We start from the raw sequence: 20,126 nt of genomic DNA, 5'->3' as shown, positions 1-20,126 counted from the left end.
ACCAGTAGTGTATCCAATTGTGATGACACTTCTCTAGCTTCAGAGTCAGCATCATCAGCCTCCCCATTCTCCTTCCTAAGAAGAGTATTTTTAGACAATTTAGTTATTTAAAAATTCAGAAATCTCAGTATATTTGTCCATTTAATGCAGAGCATATTTATTCTTCTGACATATTTCTGTCTGAGATTCAAAACTACAATGCAGAATTAAGTATTCTAGGAAGCGTTAAAGACATGTAAAGTTACTATTTTTAACTATGATTTTTATAAGCAAAATGTGTAAACTTCTCTAAACCATTTTTTAAGGTCGTCCTCCCAAATTCACTCAGCCTCCACCTCCTTGGAACAGCAACGACCTCAAAAGCACTACAGCCCCTCCAAAGGTAGCCAAAGGTATGCCTGCCCCCACCGGGGCAGCATGACGCTCCCTGGATTTGCGGTATAACTTTCCATAAACACATAAAAGCATTATAAAATAACTTTATCTTCATCAAGTTGGTGTAGATAAAAGAATAAAGAGTTTTTAAAACTTTTTTCAAGGTCGTGCCCCCAAATTCACTCAGCCGCTACAGCCTCGCAGCAGCCACGAATTCCCTGCACAGACAGAGCAGACGACCGCCACACCTGACATCAGGAACACCACCGTGACCCCGCACGGGACCAAAGGTCTGCAAACCCAGGAACGCCACCTGGCACGCGGCAGAGTTTTATTTTATTTTTAACTTAAGTTTTCAGGAACATTTCCAGCCTTTAAACCTTTAGTTTCTTTTCCTGTAACTCTGTTTTTTTGAAGAATAGCAAAAAATTTGATTTCCTTCCTTGGGGAAAAACTGGCTGCCTTGTCTCAGTTCTGTTCTTTGGGGCCGTGGGGACTAGGCCTTTAGATATTCGGAGATGGGTGCTCTGCTCTCCGCCTCCTCTTGCAATTTTTCTCCCTATACAGCTAAACACGTGGAGTCTCAGGCTTAGAAATATTTCTAGAAATAACTAAAACCATAACAGGAAACAAACTTTTTTTCTGATTACATATTAATTTGCTGGTTACAGAACTTGGTAGCACAAAGGGATTAGGAAAAGAAACAGAAGTTTTGGTGAAAACTAATACTTTTTAAAAAATAATATGTTCATAAAAATACTTTGGTCTCTTTTTAAATTGTTTCCAATTTTTCTTCAGATTATAAATATAATTGTATTAGAATGTACTTTCAGATTTTGTTAATGATAAGTAAGATGTTAACATATACAAAACATAGTAGTACCTTTGATTTTACTAGTTGTTAAAAAACAACATTTCAGTTGAATTCAGGAAAAAAGCCTCAGTGTCATAGAGGAACTACTTTCAGTGTGGGCAGACAGAAAATCCCACTAATGTTCAGGACAGTGCAGAGAAGAGAAAGCACTTCATTTAGAGAGCCTGGTGCCACAGAAACTGTCGTCTTTCTCATTTTCTGAAAATCTGCCTGGGAGCAGATAACTTCCTCCAACTTCCCACGTTGGTTTCTTCCCCGCGTCTAAAGCATTTCCAGACGGCCCGGTCTCTTTCTCCTGCTTCTGGGAAAGCTGGAGAGAAGAAGGCTGCGTGGGGGTGGGAGACCTCAGGCCCGGCAGGGAGCTCTCCCCGGGCTGCAGAGGGCGTGTCCTTGGGCAGGATCCCAGGCCAGATGCCTGGAAGAAAGAGTAGTCATTTAAAACTCGTGCTCATCTTAAAATCCGATCGTAGAATCTCAGTGTCAAGACTGAAGGTGTCCGTACAGCATCTTCTCCAGAGCGAGGATCCCTGTAAGCTTAGAAAGAGTCACAGGGAGTGTGCAGGTCTCAGTGAAGACCCCTGGCTCCTTTCCTCTGGGATGGCGGTGTGTATGCTTTCCTTACTTTTTGAACCTAAACAGATGTTTTCATGCCTCTGATTAAATCAAACTGTATCCATCTGAACCTGATTGTCTCTCCAGTTTCACAGATCTTAGGGATTAAGCACACTTTACTTCTCTGAATTCTTAGTGCTTTCCTAGCCTGAGTCACGATTTTCTGTTTTATGCACTTCTCCCTTCTCCATTTTTATATCCAGGCTGAAAGGGATGCTGGAGAGCATCAAGTGCTGGTCAGGTTTGTGCCCCTGTAACTTCCAGATCCTCCTTCAGCGGGGCCCTCAGCACTGGCCAGCCGCTGTCTGTTCCCCTGGTTAGCTCTTCTGTCTGTTCTCAGCAGTAGCTATTGGAAACTTTCGCTGTGTTTCAAACCCTTGACCCAGAGATCTTCACTCACTCTCAGTTACATCTTCAACCTCACACAGAAAGTAGAAGCCATTCAAAGGAAATTCCCATGTTGTGGAGCCTACAGACACACTTGTGCCCTCCTTCCATCCATCCACCTTCTCAGAGGCTGCATGTCATTGACTATCCTTCTCCTCTCCTGCACATTCTCTTCCCCTCCTTTGGGTATGATTATCAGGAGGCAGTGAGATGCTGTGTCAGGCCATCGCAGGGTCTGGCGCTGAGCCTCTGGTAGATAGCAGCAGATGCTCGTGGCAGCATCCTCAGAGCCAAGAAGAGGGGTTGACAGGTGAAGAAAGAAACTGATGTCGCAAATGACCTTAAGCAGAGCATTTTCTGCATCTGGGCCCAGGATTCCTTATCTGTGGCATGATAGGATTCAGTGGGGGATTCAGTGATCTGCATGCCCCTGGGGCTCCAGCACTGCGTTACTTTCTGCCCTCTTCAGTCACATTTGCAGTCAGCTTTCTGTACCTAACACTACATTGTTACTTTCCCATATCTATAAATATTTTGCCATCATTTTGCAACATCACTTCCAGTTGCTGGATGATATTTTACTGGAAGGAGGATACCATGATTTTACTCATTCTCTTTCATTGTTGGGCATTTGGATTATTTCTAGTTTTTAACTCTTCTGCAGATACAGAAGTAAACATCTTTAAATGTCATCTTGATTTTTTCCTAAGAATAAATTCTACATATGGAACTGCCAATTAATATGTTTTTATACATATTGCCCCCAAAGGCTAATCAGAAAGATATCAATTATATTCTCATGAAAATACCTGTTTCCTGATATCCTCTTCAAGAATTAGTTGTTCTTTTAAATATCTGCCAATTTGATAAGTAAAAACAGCCTCTTGTTTTAATTTCTGTTTCTCTGATTAGTAGTGAGGTGAACATATTTAATGGGCACTTGTGTTTTTAACGTAATAGAAGGTGTTTCATTCATCTCTGCTGACTTTTCTTTTGTTTGTTCTTGACTTATAAATTCTGTAATATGTTACTTATATTAACCCTTTATCACAGATGCAGAAAATATTTTCCCAGTTTATCATCTGTCTTTCAATTTGTTCTGGTGATTCAAAAATATACAAGGGTGGAGCACATAGTGTGACAACTTCCATGTGTCCGTGATAGCTTCTGCAGGTGCCAGCTCATGCCCAGTCCATTTCATAAATAATGTTTATAGTATTTTTTGAGATAGAAGTGATGATATGGTTAATGTTCATTCTTTTCCTTCATGATTTCTGCCTTTGGTATTAATGTTCTTTTTTCTTTAAATTTCAGATGTTGCCTTGGCCGCAGTCCTTGTCCCAGTGTTGGTCATGGTTCTCACCACGCTCATCCTCATTTTAGTGTGTGCCTGGCATTGGAGGAACAGGTGAGTCCACGACTAGTTCTCCTGATTGATCCCAGAGGGGATGTTTCCAAATGTGAAGCAGAAACTAAATATAGAAGATAAACTATGATTTGTCTCTTTGTGATGGAAAGTTAAGATAGTCATTAGAATAAAAAAGCACAGGTTTTGGAAGCTAGCCCCTGGGCCTAGTGGTTAAGTTGGGCACGCTCTAATTCAGTGGCCTGGGTTCGGTTCCCAGGCACAGACCTACATCACTCATCAGTGGCCATGCTGTTGTGGCAACCCACATACAAAGTAGAGGAAGACTGGCACAGATGTTAGCTCAGTGACAATCTTCCTCAGCAAAAAAACCCCCAAAAAGCACAGGTTTCTTCTTCGTTTCCATAAAAGATGAGTAAGTTAATTCCACAGTCAGTTACTGAGCATCTTTAGCATATCAAATTCTGCATTACACACTAGGACGTACACCTTAATAAGACATATAATAGGTGCTCAGTAACATTTACTGGAAGAATGAGACACAACGCCTATTGTGTTTAGCAGGGTTGACTGACACAAAATAAGAAACTCTAGTATGGCCAGATGAGTTATTATACAGTGCTGGGAAACAGACGTGAGAGCCACGAGAGTGACCCAAAATCTGTTCTTCGGGAGAGAGTGATCCTCAAGTTTGACATGTTTTGCCTTAAAGAAGGAGTTGGATTTGGCAGAGAGGGGAAGGAAGAGAATGGCCCAGACTGAGGGGTTGCTCGGGGGAAGCACAGGGGTGCGGGGCCAGGACGGCTTCCTGGGGGAGGGGGTTCTATCTCGTGCTGCGGGTGGGGAGGCCGTTGAGGAGTGGTGGTGGTCAGCGCTGCGGATAGATGGCGGCGCTTCTGGAGGGTGGACTGAAGAGGAGCGACCGAGATCCCCAGGTGAGTGAGGAGGCGCTGAGGCCGTGCAGGCACGTGGCAGGGACGCCAGGAGGGGGCGCTGGCCGCTCGGGGAGGAGGGGCACCTAGGATGGCCTGGAGTTTCGGGCGTGTGCACGAGACCAGCAGCGTGTCATGAGTCGAGACAGCAGAACAGGAGGGACAGGCTAGTGCGGGAGAATGGCGGTTTGTGGAGCCATTCAGCAGATATCTGCGCTCCCCCCTGTGCCGAGTGTGGAGCCCCCAGGTTTAGGGAAGGCCAGGGGTGCCTTGCCTGGCCCCGCCCACACGGCGTGCGCCCCGGGGGCTGAGGAGGCCGAGGAGCGCGGTCTTGCACTCGGGTGGGCGCCGCGGGCGGAGCGGGACCCGCAAGTCAGCATGAGGGCGGTGGGGAAAGGGGCTCGGGGCTGTCAGACGGTCCGGGGAGGGGCGGCCAGCAGGCTCTCGGGGCGCTGGACAGCAGCAGGTGACGAGGAGAGCACAGCAACAACTAATTTTTCTAGAAAATTAAGTGCTGATTTTAGGCATTATTCTGAATTCTTTACATGTTTTAGCTCAATTAATCCTCACAACAGCCTCTGAAGCAGGTATTGCTGTAAATCCCATTTTACAGAAGAAAGTGAGACAGCATCAATCCCTTGCCCCAGGTCACCAGCCAGGACCGGCAGAGGGGGCTTCGAGCCGTGCTGTTACCGCTGCCCGCCTGAGCCTGCGGTCGGACAGTCAGTCCACGGGTCTGAGCCCCGCTGGGAACAGCACAGGCCGAGGGGAGGACACTGGAGGAGAGCTGCGGCCTGAGGTCGGGGGCAGGGGTGGGGGGGCTTGTTTAAGGGGCCTGTGGAAGCTCAGACCCCACGAGGCAGGTGGAATATACGCCTTTCAGGACAGAAGGTCTGAGCCGCAGAACTGAAGGGCCTTCTCAGGACGCCCGTGCAACTGCTGCCAGCTGGCTCTGTCACGAGGCGTGGAGGAGGAGAGGCCAGCCAGGGGCTGTGGAAGTAGCTGAGAGAGAAAAATCCTAATACAAACAGGGGCTGTGGAAGTGGCTGAGAGAGAAGAATCCTAATACAAACAGCTGCAGCTTACTGATCCTGAACCCATGCCAGCTGCTCCCAGCACTTCACACGCAGGGGGCCAGTGACCTGACCTCTGTCACCGGAGGGTCAGAATATAAAATCCTTGATGGTACAACCCCTGGCCAATACTCAGGCCATTAAATTTGTTGTCTTAGCCACATAGAGCATCTATCTGCCATTTAGAAAAGATGATTGATTTCCTTTCATTTTTAACTGTTATGATTAGAGGATTTGGGGGGAGAAAAGTGCTTAATTAATAAACTAGCATCGTATTATTTCTTTTCCATTCCAGTTTTGATGAACAGCCCCCGCCCGTCCATCTCTTCCACAAATTTTACATTATAATTTACTTTGAAATAAAGAGATGTTGTATCTTCAGTACAGTCAAACTTTAAAATGAGGAAGCTTTTAATATCAATAATAAAAACATAGTCTTATGCTGGAGAAGAGTGTTTCCAAGGAGGAAAAGACATACCCTGGGCTCTTTGAGAAAGTGACATTCATGGTCTTGAGCAAACCACATAACCGTCCTGTCCTCATTTATACATAGAACCTGCTTTGTTTTTAGCTTGCGAAACATTAATTTTAATTAGATTTACATCCCTGACTCAGAAAATGCCCTTTCACGTGCTTGTTTTCCTCTTTGTAACGGGCTCTTGGCAGGTGGTAATTCTTCCTGGAGGAGGGAGGGCCCTGGGGAGAGTGTGCAGGAGTGGCCTGGGGAGGGGCTCCCTCACTGCACGCTGGCTCTCGCCTCCCGGGCCCGGGCGTCCTCTTCTCCCTGCACCACCTGTCACTGTCAGTGCCAGTGTTGACTTATCCTACGTGGTTGGAGGAATTAAGTCCGTGCAATTAAGTGTACGTGACTCTTTAAACTTCTCTGGGGCAGAGGACCGTAGAAGAAAAGCAGCAAGTTGGAAAAAATAACTCAGAAAAAAATGTGGGGTTTTTTTTGTTCTATGAACTTTGTGTATCAACTGATTTGAGAAATTTGTATTTGAAACCAAAACAGACCTGACACGATTTCCCTGTGATATCCCACATGTCAGGGCTGGGTCTTTGATCTGCTTGGGTCTTTTTATCTACACTTAGCCTTTTTTATTCCTTTATGCCTCTGAGTGGGAAATAGTTGGGTAACAAGGTGACTGTCTCAGGAAACAGTTGAATGTTTATCGAGAGTCCAGAATTTACGAGCCTCGGCAGTGGCTTGAAAGTCAAGTGAAGTGGAGGACCCCCCGGGTGGCTCAGCGCGTGGTCGTGTGGACTGCTGACGAATCATTAACTGTGGGGTTTATCCTGCAATCCCACGGCTTCCTTACTATGAATTCACTCTATTGGCTAACTTTTTTTTCTGTATTTTTCCAGAAAGAAAAAAACCGAAGGCACCTATGGTTTACCTTCCTGGGACCGGGCAGGTAGCTCTTGGCTTTGCATCTCTTTGCATCAGCGGGAAGTCCCTCCCCTGCAGGTGGCAGTAGTGAAAGGAAAGTCATTTCCAGGCCACGTACATTCCCCAGCACTGTCGGAGAAATGGTTTCCTCTTCTTTTCTAATCATTCTTTCTTTTCTGTAAAATCTCTCCTAGTCAGTCAGTAAAGGATGGAAAGTTAGAACTTCTCCTAACGCTTGCTCTGTGCTTTTTCCTCTGGAGCCCTTGTCTGGCTTGTCTCGTGTATCTGTTTATCTTGAGGAGACCAGCTAGCTTCCTGTGTGGCCCATGTGAACACCGTGAGAGGCAAGGATTGCCATCTTGATGACACTGTGCACGTCCCTCTGCTTGGGTTTTTACCACTTGGGGTCGAGCAGTTCAGGAGTCACGGAGGTCTGCCATGATGAGTGGCCATCTTCTGCAGTCCTGCTCTCTGGGGCAGGTGGCACCACAGGCCCCCTCAGGGTCTCCCACTTCCCAGTCTCGCTACTGGAATGACTGTTAGGAGCCGAGAGGGTTCACTGCGGTGACTGATAGAAGAGAGCAGTGGTGGGGGCGGATCACACGCTGCTGGCTCCCCAGGGGATCTTGGGAAGTATCTTTTGAGAAAAACTTATTGAAAACCACCACTACAACAGACAGACTGTATCTGGCTGCTCTATAATAGCAGATTTGCTGTGTGTGTGCTTTTGATAGAGATTTCTACCACGTTCCACTTTGCACTGGCTGTTCTAGCAAAGCAAAAAATAAGCTTGAACAACTTCAGGAACTAGAAGAAGAAGAGCAAACTAAACCCAGTGCCACCAGGAGGATGGAAACAGTAAGGATGAGAGAAGAGAGAAAGGAAATCAAGAAGAGAAGAATAAGGAAAATTAATGAAACCAAAAGTTGGTTCTTCAAAAAGATAAAAAAAGACAGACCTTTAGCTAGATGGACAGAGAAAAAGAGAAGGCTCACGTTACCAAAATCAGAAATGAAAGTATGGGGATATTACTACTGATTCTACAGAAATAAAAAGGATTATAAGAGTACTGTAAACAATTCTATGCTAAAAAAATGGATAACCTAGATGAAATTGGATAAATTAGATAAATTTGGATAAATTCCTAGAAATGCAAAATCTACCAAGACTCAATCACAAAGAAACAGAAAATATAGGACTGGCCCTATGGCCAAGTGATTAAGTTCATGCGCTCCACTTCGGTGGCCCAGGGTTTTGCTGGTTTGGACCCTGGGTGTGGACATGGCACTATTCATCAGGCCACGCTAAGGCGGCGTCCCACATAGCATAACCAGAGACACTCACAACTAGAATATACAGTGTTCTGGGGAGAAGGAGAAGAAGAAGAAAAAAAAGAAGATTGGCAACAGTTGTTAGCTCAGGTGCCAATCTTTTAAAAAAAAAAAAGAAAGAAATAGAAAATATGAACAGACCTCTAACTAGTGAGGAGATTGACTCAGGAATCAAAAATCTCCCAACAAAGAAAAGTCCTGGACCTGCTGGCTTCTCTGGTAAGTTCTATCAAACATTTACTTAAAAGACTCCACAAAAACACTGTTAGAATAAATGAATTCAGCAAAGTAGCAGGATGCAGAGTCAAAATACAAAAATCATTTGCATTTCTATACACAAACAACAGGCAATCTCAAAAGGAGGTTATAAGAACAATCCTATTTACAATAGCGTCAAAAAGAAAATATTTAGAAATTAATTCAACCAAGGAGGTGAACAACTTGTACAATGAAAACTACAAAATGTTGTTGAAAGAAATTAAAGGAGACATAAACTAATGGAAACACACCACGTTCATGGATTGGAAGACCTAATGTTGTTAATGGCAGCGCCACCCAAAGTGGTCTACAGATTCAGTGCAATCCCTGTCAAAAGCCCAAAGACAGTTTTTGCAGAAATAGAAAAACCATCCTAAAAATCATATGGAATTTCAAGGGACCCTGAATAGCCAAAAACAATCTTGAAAAAGAAGAACAAAATTGGAAGACTCACACTCCCTGATTTCAAAACTTACTACAAAGCTACAGTAATCAAAACAGTGTGATGGTGGCATAGACAGACATATAGACCAATGGCATAGAATAGAAAGCCCAGAAATAAACCCTCAGAAATATGACCAAATGATTTTTGACAAGGGTGCCAAGACCATTCATTGGGAAAAAGACATTTCAAGAAACAGTGCTGGGAAAACACATGCAAAAGAATAAAGTTGGACCCTTACCTAACACCACATTCAAAAATTAAGTCAAAATGGATCAAGGACCAAGATGTAAGACCTAAAACAATAAAACTCTTAGAAGAAAACATAGGACAGCAGCTTCGTGATGTTGGATTTGGCAGTGATTTCTTGGATATGACACCAAATGCACAGATAATAAAAGAAAGAACAAATTGGACTTCATGAAAGTTTAAAAATTTGTGCATCAAAAGGCATTATCCAGAGAGTGAAAAAGCAACCCATGGAATGGGAGAAAATACTTGAAAATCACATATCTGATAAGGGATTAATATCCAAAATATGTAGAGAACTTCTTAAAAAACTCAACAAAAAAAAAAAACCCAATTGAATAGACATTTCTCTGAAGAAGATACACAAATGGCCAATAAGCATGTGAAAAAATGCTCAACATCACTAATCTTGAGGGAAATGCAAGTCAAAACTACAGTGAGATATCACCTCACACCCATTAGGATGGCTCATATCAAAGGAACAGAAAACAAATGTTGTCAGTGACGTGAGGAAATTGCAACCCTCGTGCGCTTTTGGTGGGAATGTAAAATGGTACAACTGTTGTGGAAAACAGTATGGCAGTTCCTCAGAAAACTAAAAATAGAGCCACCATACAATCCAGCAATTCTACTTCTGGGTATATACCCAAAAGAATTGAAAGCAGGGTCTCTAAAAGATTTGTACACCCATGTTCATGGCAGCATTATTCACAGTAGATAAAACATGGAAGCAACTCGTGTCCATCAACTGATAAATAGATAAGCAAAATGTGGCATATACATTCAGTGGAATATTATTCAGCCTTAAAAAGGAAGGAAATTCTGCAATATGCTGCAACATGGATGAACCTTGAGGACGTCATACTAAATGAAAGAAGTCAGTCACAAAAAGACAAATACTGTATGATTCCACTTACATGAGGAACCTGGAGGAGTCAAATCCATAGAGACAGAGAGTAGAATGGTGGCTGCCAGGGGCTGGGGGCGGGGGGAATGGGGAGTTGTAGTTTAATGGGGACAGGGTTTCCGTTTTGCAAGATGAAAAGAGTTCTGGAGACGGACGGTGGTGCCTGCACAGCAGCGTGAATGTGCTTAATACCACTGATGTGTACACTTAAAAATGGTTAAGATGGTAAGTTTTACGTGTATTTTACCACAATAAGAAAAAGGCAAAGCTTGAACATAAAGGCTAATTTGTATAGAAATTTGTTATAGAAATAGCTTAAATGCAACAGGATTTCTCCCTTAACCCCCCGTTAGCAGTGCCGGCGTCGCTTGTGCTGACCGGTCTCTTGCCCCTGTCCCACTGCAGGCTGGTGGAAGGGAATGAAGCAGTTCCTCCCCGCCAAGGCGCTGGAGCCGGAGGAGACCCCGGTGCACTACAGCAGCAGCGAGGTGACCCACCTGAGCCCCAGGGAGGTCCCCACAGCGCTGCAGGCCGACTCTGCAGGTGAGCGCCACACGGGCTTCGCTGGGCGCAGTGGGGTCTTCAGTAGCTTTTGTTTTTCTCACGTGTAGGAGATGAGCTCTTTTCAAAAGGTAGAACCACTTGTTAAAAGACCTTGAGAGAGTCATTTCTGGGTCTTAGAGGTTCTGGCCGTAAACCTCGGGGCATTTTATTTTTGCGGGGGGTCTTGGGAGTATTAAAAGAAGAGCAGGAAAGAGCGGAGCCTTGCGGTGTTTATCCTGTTAACCTAGTACTTATTTATTTTAAATATTTCCTAATACTTAAAAAAAAATGTATAAAGTTATTTTCCAAGACACATATTGTTCCAATAATGGAATATTTCTTTTCCAATGAAATAGTATCTATAAATCTGAAGAACATATACCAACACTGTCTCTGCAGAATTGCCTGAATGGGGCTTTCTGGCATATTAACTTACGAGTGTGAGACACAAGCTGACATCTTCAATTTTAATTTGCGAAGTTGGTTCCTGCAGGGAAATGCATGCTTCTGTGTCGCCCACGACACAGTGCTCTGAAGAAGCCTTTGTCTTGCTGTAGGCTGCGGCTGCCGCCCTCAGCGGCACGACCCCTGTGTTGACCGATCCTGTCCTGTTGTGTGTGTTTTGCGATATCCACAGAGTATGCGCAGCCGCTCGTGGGAGGGATTGTGGGTACCCTTCATCAGAGGTCCACCTTTAAACCAGAAGAACGGAAGGAAGCAGGCTACGCGGACCTCGATCCTTACAATGCCCCGGTGCAGGAAGTTTATCATGCCTACGCAGAACCGCTTCCAGTCACGGGGCCTGAGTATGCCACCCCCATCGTCGTGGATATGTCGGGGCACCCCACAGCTGCGGTCGCCCTGCCCTCCACGTCCACTTTCAAAGCTGCGGGGAACCAGGCTCCCCCCGGAGTGGGGACGTACAACACTCTTCTCTGCAGGACTGACAGCTGCTCCTCAGCCCGGGCCCAGTATGACACCCCAAAGGCCGGGCCGCCGGGTCCGCGTGCCGCAGACGAGTTGGTGTACCAGGTGCCACAGAGCACGCAGGAGGGGGCAGGAGCAGGGAGGGGTGGCGAAGGCGATGTTTTTAAAGAAATCCTTTGAACGCGATGCTGCGTTTTACAAAGCGTTGTTTTAGAGCACAGGGCCTTTCTTGCGCTAGTGGCAGTGGCGTGTAGAACGTGTTAGGTGTCTGTCACAGATGTGTTGGACATGTGGTGACCGAGGCACAGGAAACTACTAATCTTGCCATCTTGCTTTAAAAGCGTTATTGTGGCAGTACTGCTTGCCTGTTAAATTTTGAACATCCTGTTTACTACTACTGTAAAACACTATTTTTAATACAGAAAAAGCTTCCTACTATGCACTTCAAAGAAATTGAAATCACTGAGAGTATTTATTACCAGTGCTGCAGGTACATTAATGAACTCGAGACAGCTCTAAGTCTGACTGGCAGTAATGCATGGTACTGTTCTCGAAATGTCTGATGGCTTGAAGCTCTGCTCTGTTTGTGAAAGGTAGGTACTACCATGATTTCCTCTTCTATCCCTGGATTTTTTTTTTTAATACTTAGTGATACAATCATTGTTTTGACTGCCATCCTACACATAGCCATTTTCCCTTAGGAGGACCTATCGCTGAGAATTCTGGCTTGCAATGAGCAGTGATTGATTTTTCACTTTTTGACACTCTTAAGAGCTTTAGCACTCGTGGTACAGGACTGGTCTCATCTGTGCTTGTCCCGCGTGGGGCCCGTGATGGCTAGGCCCATGCTTGTGTTTATAAAACGTTGTTTTCTCAGTGGGTAGTATTTGCTTTATCAACCTCGTGAATTCAGGTCTCCTCCTGTCTTTAAGTACTTCTCTGTGTGGAAACGGGAACCACTTCAGTTTAGAAAGCTCTGGGGGAGGTTCTCTCCCTCCCCCAACTTTATCTGCACTGGGATGTTTCCGAGGAGAGTTGTGAAAAGTCGGGGGTTCTAAGTGAACACCATAAACAAGACCTGCTTCTGTTTATTACAGTGAAAGGCAAAATCGTTCCTCAGAAGTCATATAAATCACCCTGAAAACAAGTAACCAGAATTTACCCTCTTTGGTTTCATAGATAGATTTTTCTTTGAATCTCAAGGTACTTGATTAATTTTAGTCACCTTAAAAAATATTTTTTAATTTCAGTTTTCCACGGTAAACTGTTACAAGAAATAGAAATGCAGCCTGTGTTCCTCAGCTGTGCATGAGGGGTCCGGGTGGTGGAGGCAGGTGTCATTCTTTCTGTCTCACCTAGACCAGTGGGTGGAGCCTCCGCTGGGCTTGCCCAGAACTCGGGCTAGATGGGTGGAATAGAAACCGTCTGCAGTTTACTAGCCTGTAGTGTGAAAGCCATCTTAAAACATCTTTAAACTGGCGAGATGGTATGAGAAGCTGACCATACGATTAAAACGTATAAATGCCTTCTTCTGTAAACCTTGGTCTGTAGACTTGATGTTGAAATGTGCTCTGCCATCAGGTCCTAGTTCTTTTCTTTTGGCCTGTGCCACCAGATTGTCGTTGCCAGAATTCGCTACACTTGACTAAAGATGCATGGTGTTCATTCTGCTTGCTTCCGTGAGTGTTATAACTGTTTATTTCTGCAGCCTCCCTGCCTTCTGCTTGTATGATTTTGGTCTTATTTTCATTTGCTTTTCTTTTCCCAACCAACTTTGAGGCATAATTTTATTTACTGAAAAACCAATACCTATTTTGTTTCAAAATACTTGAAACAAGAGGGACAGATGTTGAACTTGTAATAAAACATATATGAGCGTGTAAGCACATGTATTAATGTAGTCATCCCCTTTCCAGTGGGAAGAGAGTAAACCAGTTGCTTTATTTTTTTATTCACCCTTAGCACACAGAAAATATGCTTTCCCTCAAATCATGTGCCTGTTTGAAGCTTTAAGAGAGATGATTTCAGTGGCTACTTCATTTTCCCAAAGATGTTTGCTCTAGTTGTGTAATTGTGTGCACCTGATTGTTTTTCCCAGCAAACTGTTTGAGAAGCCAGTGTTTTCTTAAGAATGATGCATGTTTTAAGACTTGATTCAGCTTGCCACTGTGCTGTCCTTGAACTACCAATGATTTTTACAAAACCTAGTTTTTACTACTTTTATGTATTTTACTTTCCAAGTGAAGAGCTGAGCCTGATAGAAAGGGTTGTTCTTGTTTTGTACTTTTTCTTTTAGTCCATTTGTTTTCATAGTAGAGTTCTGGGGTTTTTTACTACGTTTATATGTCTGATACATGTACAGCTTTGGAGACAATCAAGTAACAACTGAAAATGTGAAAGTAACCATTTTTTACAAAATTCCTTTGAATTTTTATACTTTGAAACATGTAAAAGACTTAAGTCACTGGTTTATTGGATTAAATTTTCCTGTTAATTATAAAAATAGACAGCAGTGCAGCAAGTGTGGCCCTTACAGGTTGCATAAAATCACACTGACTTCGCTGTTACTTGATCTTAGGAACTAGCACAGTTTAAGATAAGATATTGTGAATGCTGATTTATATTTTATTAACAGCTATAAATCTAAATAGATCCTAGTGTATGTGCAGGGTCTAGTCCAATTATTTAAGTTCCTGTTTCACTATTTGCACTTTGCATTGAACAGTGGGTTTATTCGCTGATGAAACGGTTCGAGTAGAGAATTTATACAGTAACTGAAATTACAACGTTGTGTATACACTTGCCCTCCCCCTAAGGAGGGAGCAGAAAATGAGCTCATCTAAATACGAACATGGCCGTAATTCCCTGGAAAGTGATAAAGCTTGAACTTCACTGTCAGTTGGAGAGCAAGAGGGCTGCTGAAACACCATGTCCGATGATACAGTTAGAAAGAACCAGCAGATTATGTGGGACAGTGAAAGCTTTTTAAACCCTCTTGAGAGAAATCCAGGAAGCTCTACCTAAAAAAATTACCTGTTAGGTCTGTCTTTCGTTCTGAGCTTGAAGTCCCTGAACTGCAAAATCTAACGAAGAGTTGGATGGTTATTAAAACACTTTTTAGGTCACCTGTGGCACCACTTCTCGTTTAATCCAACTTGTGCCTAGTTTCTTCTTCATCTCCTCCTCCTCCTTTTTTGGCACTGGGAAAGGTGAAAACAAACCTGTATTGCAACACGTGTTGGAAATGAAAACAGTGCGAGTGGCGCGAGAGGCTCCCAGAATGTACTTTTCTTACCTCGGCACGTACTGTAGTCACTTGGTATCTGTATATGTGGCTAGAATTTAGATTGTATAAATAGATTTTAATGTGTTTTTAATAAATTGTAAATATGTGTCTTGCGCAGACTTTTTCTTTCTTTTTGGCTTAAATAAAACCATCTTGAGGTTTGTAGCCTTTTCTCATACTACACAAAATGCCAGATTCCTCAGTTGTCAGAGGTGTTATGGCCAATATTATAGTCCTTACAGTAACATTTGAAAACACCATCGGTTTTTGACTTCTTTTGAAGCCTGAATTACTTTACATCAGAACTGGATTCAGCGGCCAGACTGCAGCCTGTGGCTGGCGATCCCTGAGCTTGTGTGGGCTCCAGGCTGCACCTACCTTTTCCCGCCAAGTTACTAAAGAATCAAATGGAACTGGGGTGCTGTGCAAGCATGTGCTGGTATGAACAGAACACAGTCCACATTGAATGTCTAGATCAGCCAGTTTTCTCCTCCTTACAGAACACAGTCCACATTGAATGTCTAGATCAGCCAGTTTTCTCCTCCGTACACTGCTGTTAAGTATTTCATTGATTCTGTTTCTCTCGAGTAGTTCCCGCTTTACGCGAGAGAGGGAGAGAGGGAGAGAGGGAGGGAGAGGGAGGGAGGGGGGGAGAGGGGTAGGGAGAGGGAGGGAGAGAGAGGCTGGTGGGTTCAGGAACGCCATCAGGGTCTCCCAGTGAGGAGGATTGTTCACAAGGTACAGTTCCTTCTACTTCTACGTCTTCTGAGAGCCTTTAATTCCATCCTCCTTAGAACTTCCGCTGTTCTCTTCCTTTCTCCTTCACCCCGCACCCCCCCCTCCCATCGCCTTCTGTTATAGTAAAGTGGGAAGAGAGACCAGCTCAGAACGTGTGTGGGACTGGCTCGGCTGCGTCCCTCCCACAGGCTCCTTCTGGGGGGCACCTAGAGGGCGAGGTGAGCCTTCCACATGAAGATGCGATCATGTACACAGTTGAGCTTTTCGTATGAAAATATGATTTAAATCCAAAAACAGCTTGAGTATTCTTAAGAGTTTACTTTGTCTTTATTTTTCCTATTTAATTCAAATAGTAAACTTTCAAAATTTAATTAATAAACTGGGCAAAAAAATCATGTTTAAGAATTTTCCCCTTCTTGAGTTTACCGAGCTCAGCTTCTTTGTATAAACCTTTTTCTTTCTTTAAAATAATGCAGTCACCAGACATTAGTAATTGCATTCTTTGGTTATTTACTCATCCAGAATTTCATGTTTAGCCTATTTCCTTCAACTTAAAAAACACCATCTTCATTCTACCAAATTACTCAATCATGGTTTGCTTAATTGCAGGAAAAAAGCTTAACTAAACTAGTATGATCTTAGATTTCCCTAACCATCCACTGTATTCAGGGCTGGTTTAAGATTCAAATCCGATTCCTCAGGGAGAACAAAAAGGATTTCAACAGTCGTCCAGATGTCCGCTTGAAGTGGCTCATTTGCACATCCAGGCACAGCCACGTGCCAGCCCCCCAATTTACAGCAGCCAAATACACCGCTCAAAATGTCATGTCATATTCAGAATTTGTTGTGGTAAACCAAAACCCCTTATTAGGAAGTCACCTCCCTTCAAAAGTCAAAGACAAACTAACCATTAAAAAGATGTTTAAAAACACCTCAGAAAACCAGCTTATTTTAAAAACAATGTAATCAAAACTTTACTTATTTCCCTGATAACTAAACAGCTTGATTTTCATAAATTAAATATATTCACAGAAATTAAGCCGGTGGTTATGAATGACCAGGCAGCAACAGACTTAATGTACATAATTTTTTGATGAGTGCATCCAACACATTTAAAAATAAACTAAAAATTGCAGTATAAAAATAAAACTAATACTGTTAGCATCATCTTCTGAGTCTGTAGGGTCAATCTTGAGTGAGGTTGATTACAAAGTTTTTTTCTATAATGTCCTTCAAAAAGAGCTGCTCTGCAGTCAAATTGTGATAGCTGCTCTAAAGAAGAAAAATAAAGCACAGTCAGCATCTGTCCCGCTCAGAACAAGGACAGCAGCAGCAGCGCGTGCGCGGTCTCTCAAAAGCTCTGAATAAGAAACTCAGTAACAAGGGGCAGGGAGTTTCAACTCTGTTCCCTTTCTGATTTCTTTTTCTTTGTTCATTCTTTTGCCAGAGCTTTCCCTAAAGCCCCTTCTTTCCACTTAAACCGTGACATAAGGCTCCCCAACCTTGTCCCCTGGTCTGCTGAATCATGGTGTAAATCTAGACCAAAAGTGGAAGTCAGAACAGGTGGATCACTTTAACAAAAGCAGCACCCGGTGCTCGTAATAGACAAGAAGTCAGCCTGGAGGTAAGAAACCACCGTAAAGCATGCTCAGTTTAAGAAGTATTTAAAAAATAATTCTGTTCCACTGATGGATATCCTAATTTTCCTCAGGAAGTTGTTGTAACCTTCTATTCCTTAGATGAGGTGAGAAATCCCACAAGAGCTACAGGAAAGATTAGGGCTGAGGAGAAAGGAGCCTGGACTCTGCCCCAAGCACCCATCTCTTGAGCCACTCAGTGTATCTTACATGGCAGGTGTGAGGGGCAGAAAGACAGTGTTAAGCTCCAACCTGAATAATCCACTTCTTCGGCTTATGTGGTATTGGGGGATGATGATTTAAGGGCACTGATTTCATAGGATATATCCATATACTTTACAGCAAATCATATTTCAATATTAAAACTGTACATATAATATTTTAATCCTGTCACTTGGTATATACCACTAATCTAAGTTAGAATTAGGAAAACAGAAAACTGTTTCCCATTCAGTCATTAAAATAAAAATCTTAAGGATCAAGTCTACCACCATTGATCCCCAACCATGGGAAGCAGGATCTAATATACAGGCTTGCAACTTTTGACCATGAATATTCTTCATGGGGTTAAAATGTTACAGACCTCCTCACGTACTACGCTAAAAAACAGGAAAATACTTACTGTAAGCATGGCGATGCCTGAAAAGGTGAATTGCAATATCTCAAACAGCAGGTTGTCCATATTTAAATAGTGCAAATATGATTCAGCATCTAAGATAAGGCTGGGGTTTGATGGGTTGATGGCACTTGACAATAGCCGCAAGCTTCTCCCGGGGTTCTGAGACCCCCCAGATTGGGAACAGCTGCTGTAGTAAAATAGCCCCTGGGCCTGAGTCCAAGTTTCAGCACTTGGTCACTCTGTAAGCCCTGTCAACCTCTCAAAACCTGCTCCCTCAGTAAAATGACAGAAGAGAGAACACGGGCTGTCCAACTCTAAAGATCAAAGATTAGACCAAAGTGTGTATATATTACCGCATTCATCAAAGACATGGTGGAATTCCCATAGTAGTGCAAGGGGCTCTTGAGGTCAGAAAAGTTGTATTTGAAACCAGCAAGATGAACTTCATGACATATGTGAAATGCCAATGTGATGGCAATAATTCCTGTCGTCGGGTGTTTGCGTTTCTGAAGAGGGAAATGAAAATCTTTTTAAAAGATCCAAAAAAGAGATTTGTTTCCAAAGCATATCTAAGTGGCCTAATCTTATAAAATAGGGACTTCTGAACAATTAATCAGGAGAGAAAGAATTAAACCCTCATCGTGTCCTAAGGCTCAAGCTACCAACAGTGAAGACCCTAACTGAAGAGGACATAAAGTGTGACCAAAATCATAGCAAGTCAATCAAATAGGACTTAACTGCAGAATTAGCCCAGAAGACAACTGTCAAATAAAGGAAGACTGAGGCTCAAGAAGGATGCCGCTGCCGTATCTTTAAAAACATGCTGAGTGAGGCTCCTTTTGGAAAAATCAAAGCCTGAGAATTTTGAGCCCATGTATGAAAACGTAAGGACAGCTTACTTTGCTAATGGCTAGGATCATGGTAAAAGGCTTCATATAATATAGCCCTAAAGTAAATCAGTTTTATAATCCTAATAACGAGCTCAAGGGAAAGACTGACCAGTCAACCTCGGTGACAAAGTGTAACAGTATCTGAGTAGAAGATAAAGAGTCCAGCTGTGTACATCATGATGTCACAATCTCAACCAGGCCATTATCAATTTAAAAAGAAAAAAGGAAAGAAAGCAAGCAAGCACCCCCTTCATGTATATGTATATCCTGAAAAATGCTGTCATAGATATTTGGCAAGAGGGTCTTCAAAGTTTCTATTCTCAGTAGGATGGCCTTCAAAGGCAAAAACAATATATATCTTAAACACAATTCAATGAGATTTCCTTTCAATTAAATGTTTCTTACAGATCCCATGGAAATTACATAGATTATGATTCTGAGAGAAAAAAAAAAATAAACACCAGGAGGTGAGCATGTCTGAAACCCTAACAGCCTTCTGCATGAGCTTTTCTTCACCTCGGGCACTACTGTGGCTCCACCACGAGCCTTTGCCATCTGCCAGGAGAGGAAGTTAAGGGTTGAGTTAAAAACCTACAGGTTGTCCAACCTCACCAACCCCATCAGTTTTCCATCTCACATTAGTCCTCATGTCCTCTACTTCTCTCCTCACACTTAAGAGTACTTCATCTGTCATTAGAATCACTCTCCTCTTCTGCACCGGTCTCCCACAGAACCTATGTTACTACCTGATGGAATCTTCACCCAGGTTAAACCCACACCAGAGCAGCCGAACAGGGCAAGAAAACAGCATACTTGCCTGATCACACATTACATTTGTGACCAAAGTCTCAAGCGGGCATCTGGTGTGTCCAACAATCCACTACATTCCCCTAGTAAATTTCCATTCCTTCTCTCCACGACGACAATTTTATACCTTTCTAGACAACAGAAGGAATCGGACGAGAGCGACATCATCTTCCCAACTCCAAACCCACCTTCCCCTCTCCCCATATTTTCAGTGCTTACTCCTCCTCCCTGGGTGGGGTGGCCCTGTTCTCACCCACAGCCAACCTCTCATGCACTGCTTTATTCCATCTCTTCTCTCAACAACTTTGCTTCTACCATTACGCACTTGCTCAATATTTTCCTCTATCGAATTGTTCCCTTTAGCATACAAATATGTCATCAATCTTTAAACAACAGCAACAAAAACAACCTTCCTTGATCCCAAGTCCTCTTCCAACCATTTCTCTGCTCCCTTTTCTAGCAAAACTCTATCACAGCTTT

At 43.2% G+C, this 20,126-nt stretch overlaps 2 protein-coding genes across 50 annotated transcripts in view; one reads left to right on the top strand and one right to left on the bottom strand.

The window, feature by feature from the left end:
- ST3GAL6 (ST3 beta-galactoside alpha-2,3-sialyltransferase 6) overlaps positions 1 to 20,126 on the bottom strand; it is an 85,562-nt gene that overhangs the window by 9,427 nt on the left and 56,009 nt on the right. For 31 of the 47 annotated variants that reach the window (XR_011503125.1, XR_011503122.1, XR_011503123.1 and 28 more), the window contains 2 exons: positions 18,303 to 18,455; positions 15,999 to 16,965 (listed from right to left, as the gene is read on the bottom strand). The exons of 1 other annotated variant lie outside the window; for it this stretch is intronic. Coding sequence is in view for 42 of the 46 variants with exons in the window: in XM_070508585.1 (XP_070364686.1) it covers positions 16,879 to 16,965; positions 18,303 to 18,455 (240 nt within the window). In the remaining 4 variants the exon portion in view is untranslated. Of the gene's footprint in view, positions 1 to 15,998; positions 16,966 to 18,302; positions 18,456 to 20,126 lie in introns of those variants that run through there. 15 more of the 47 variants (XM_070508572.1, XM_070508591.1, XM_070508576.1 and 12 more) reach the window with 1 other exon arrangement.
- Positions 1 to 20,126, top strand: part of DCBLD2 (discoidin, CUB and LCCL domain containing 2) — a 90,963-nt gene that overhangs the window by 64,227 nt on the left and 6,610 nt on the right. Inside the window, exons 11-16 of one of the 3 annotated variants that reach the window (XM_014830434.3) lie at positions 306 to 392; positions 540 to 665; positions 3,563 to 3,656; positions 6,988 to 7,037; positions 10,605 to 10,742; positions 11,380 to 15,072. In XM_014830434.3, coding sequence (XP_014685920.3) covers positions 306 to 392; positions 540 to 665; positions 3,563 to 3,656; positions 6,988 to 7,037; positions 10,605 to 10,742; positions 11,380 to 11,849 — 965 coding nt within the window. In that variant the 3' untranslated portion in view covers positions 11,850 to 15,072. Of the gene's footprint in view, positions 1 to 305; positions 393 to 539; positions 666 to 3,562; positions 3,657 to 6,987; positions 7,038 to 10,604; positions 10,743 to 11,299; positions 15,073 to 20,126 lie in introns of those variants that run through there. The other 2 variants (XM_070508567.1, XM_070508569.1) reach the window with 2 other exon arrangements.

This window comes from Equus asinus, chromosome 5 (assembly GCF_041296235.1).
Source record: "Equus asinus isolate D_3611 breed Donkey chromosome 5, EquAss-T2T_v2, whole genome shotgun sequence".
NCBI classification, from domain to species: Eukaryota; Metazoa; Chordata; class Mammalia; order Perissodactyla; family Equidae; genus Equus; species Equus asinus.
Note: the sequence above shows the minus strand (reverse complement) of the source record. Positions and strands in the feature narration are given on the sequence as shown.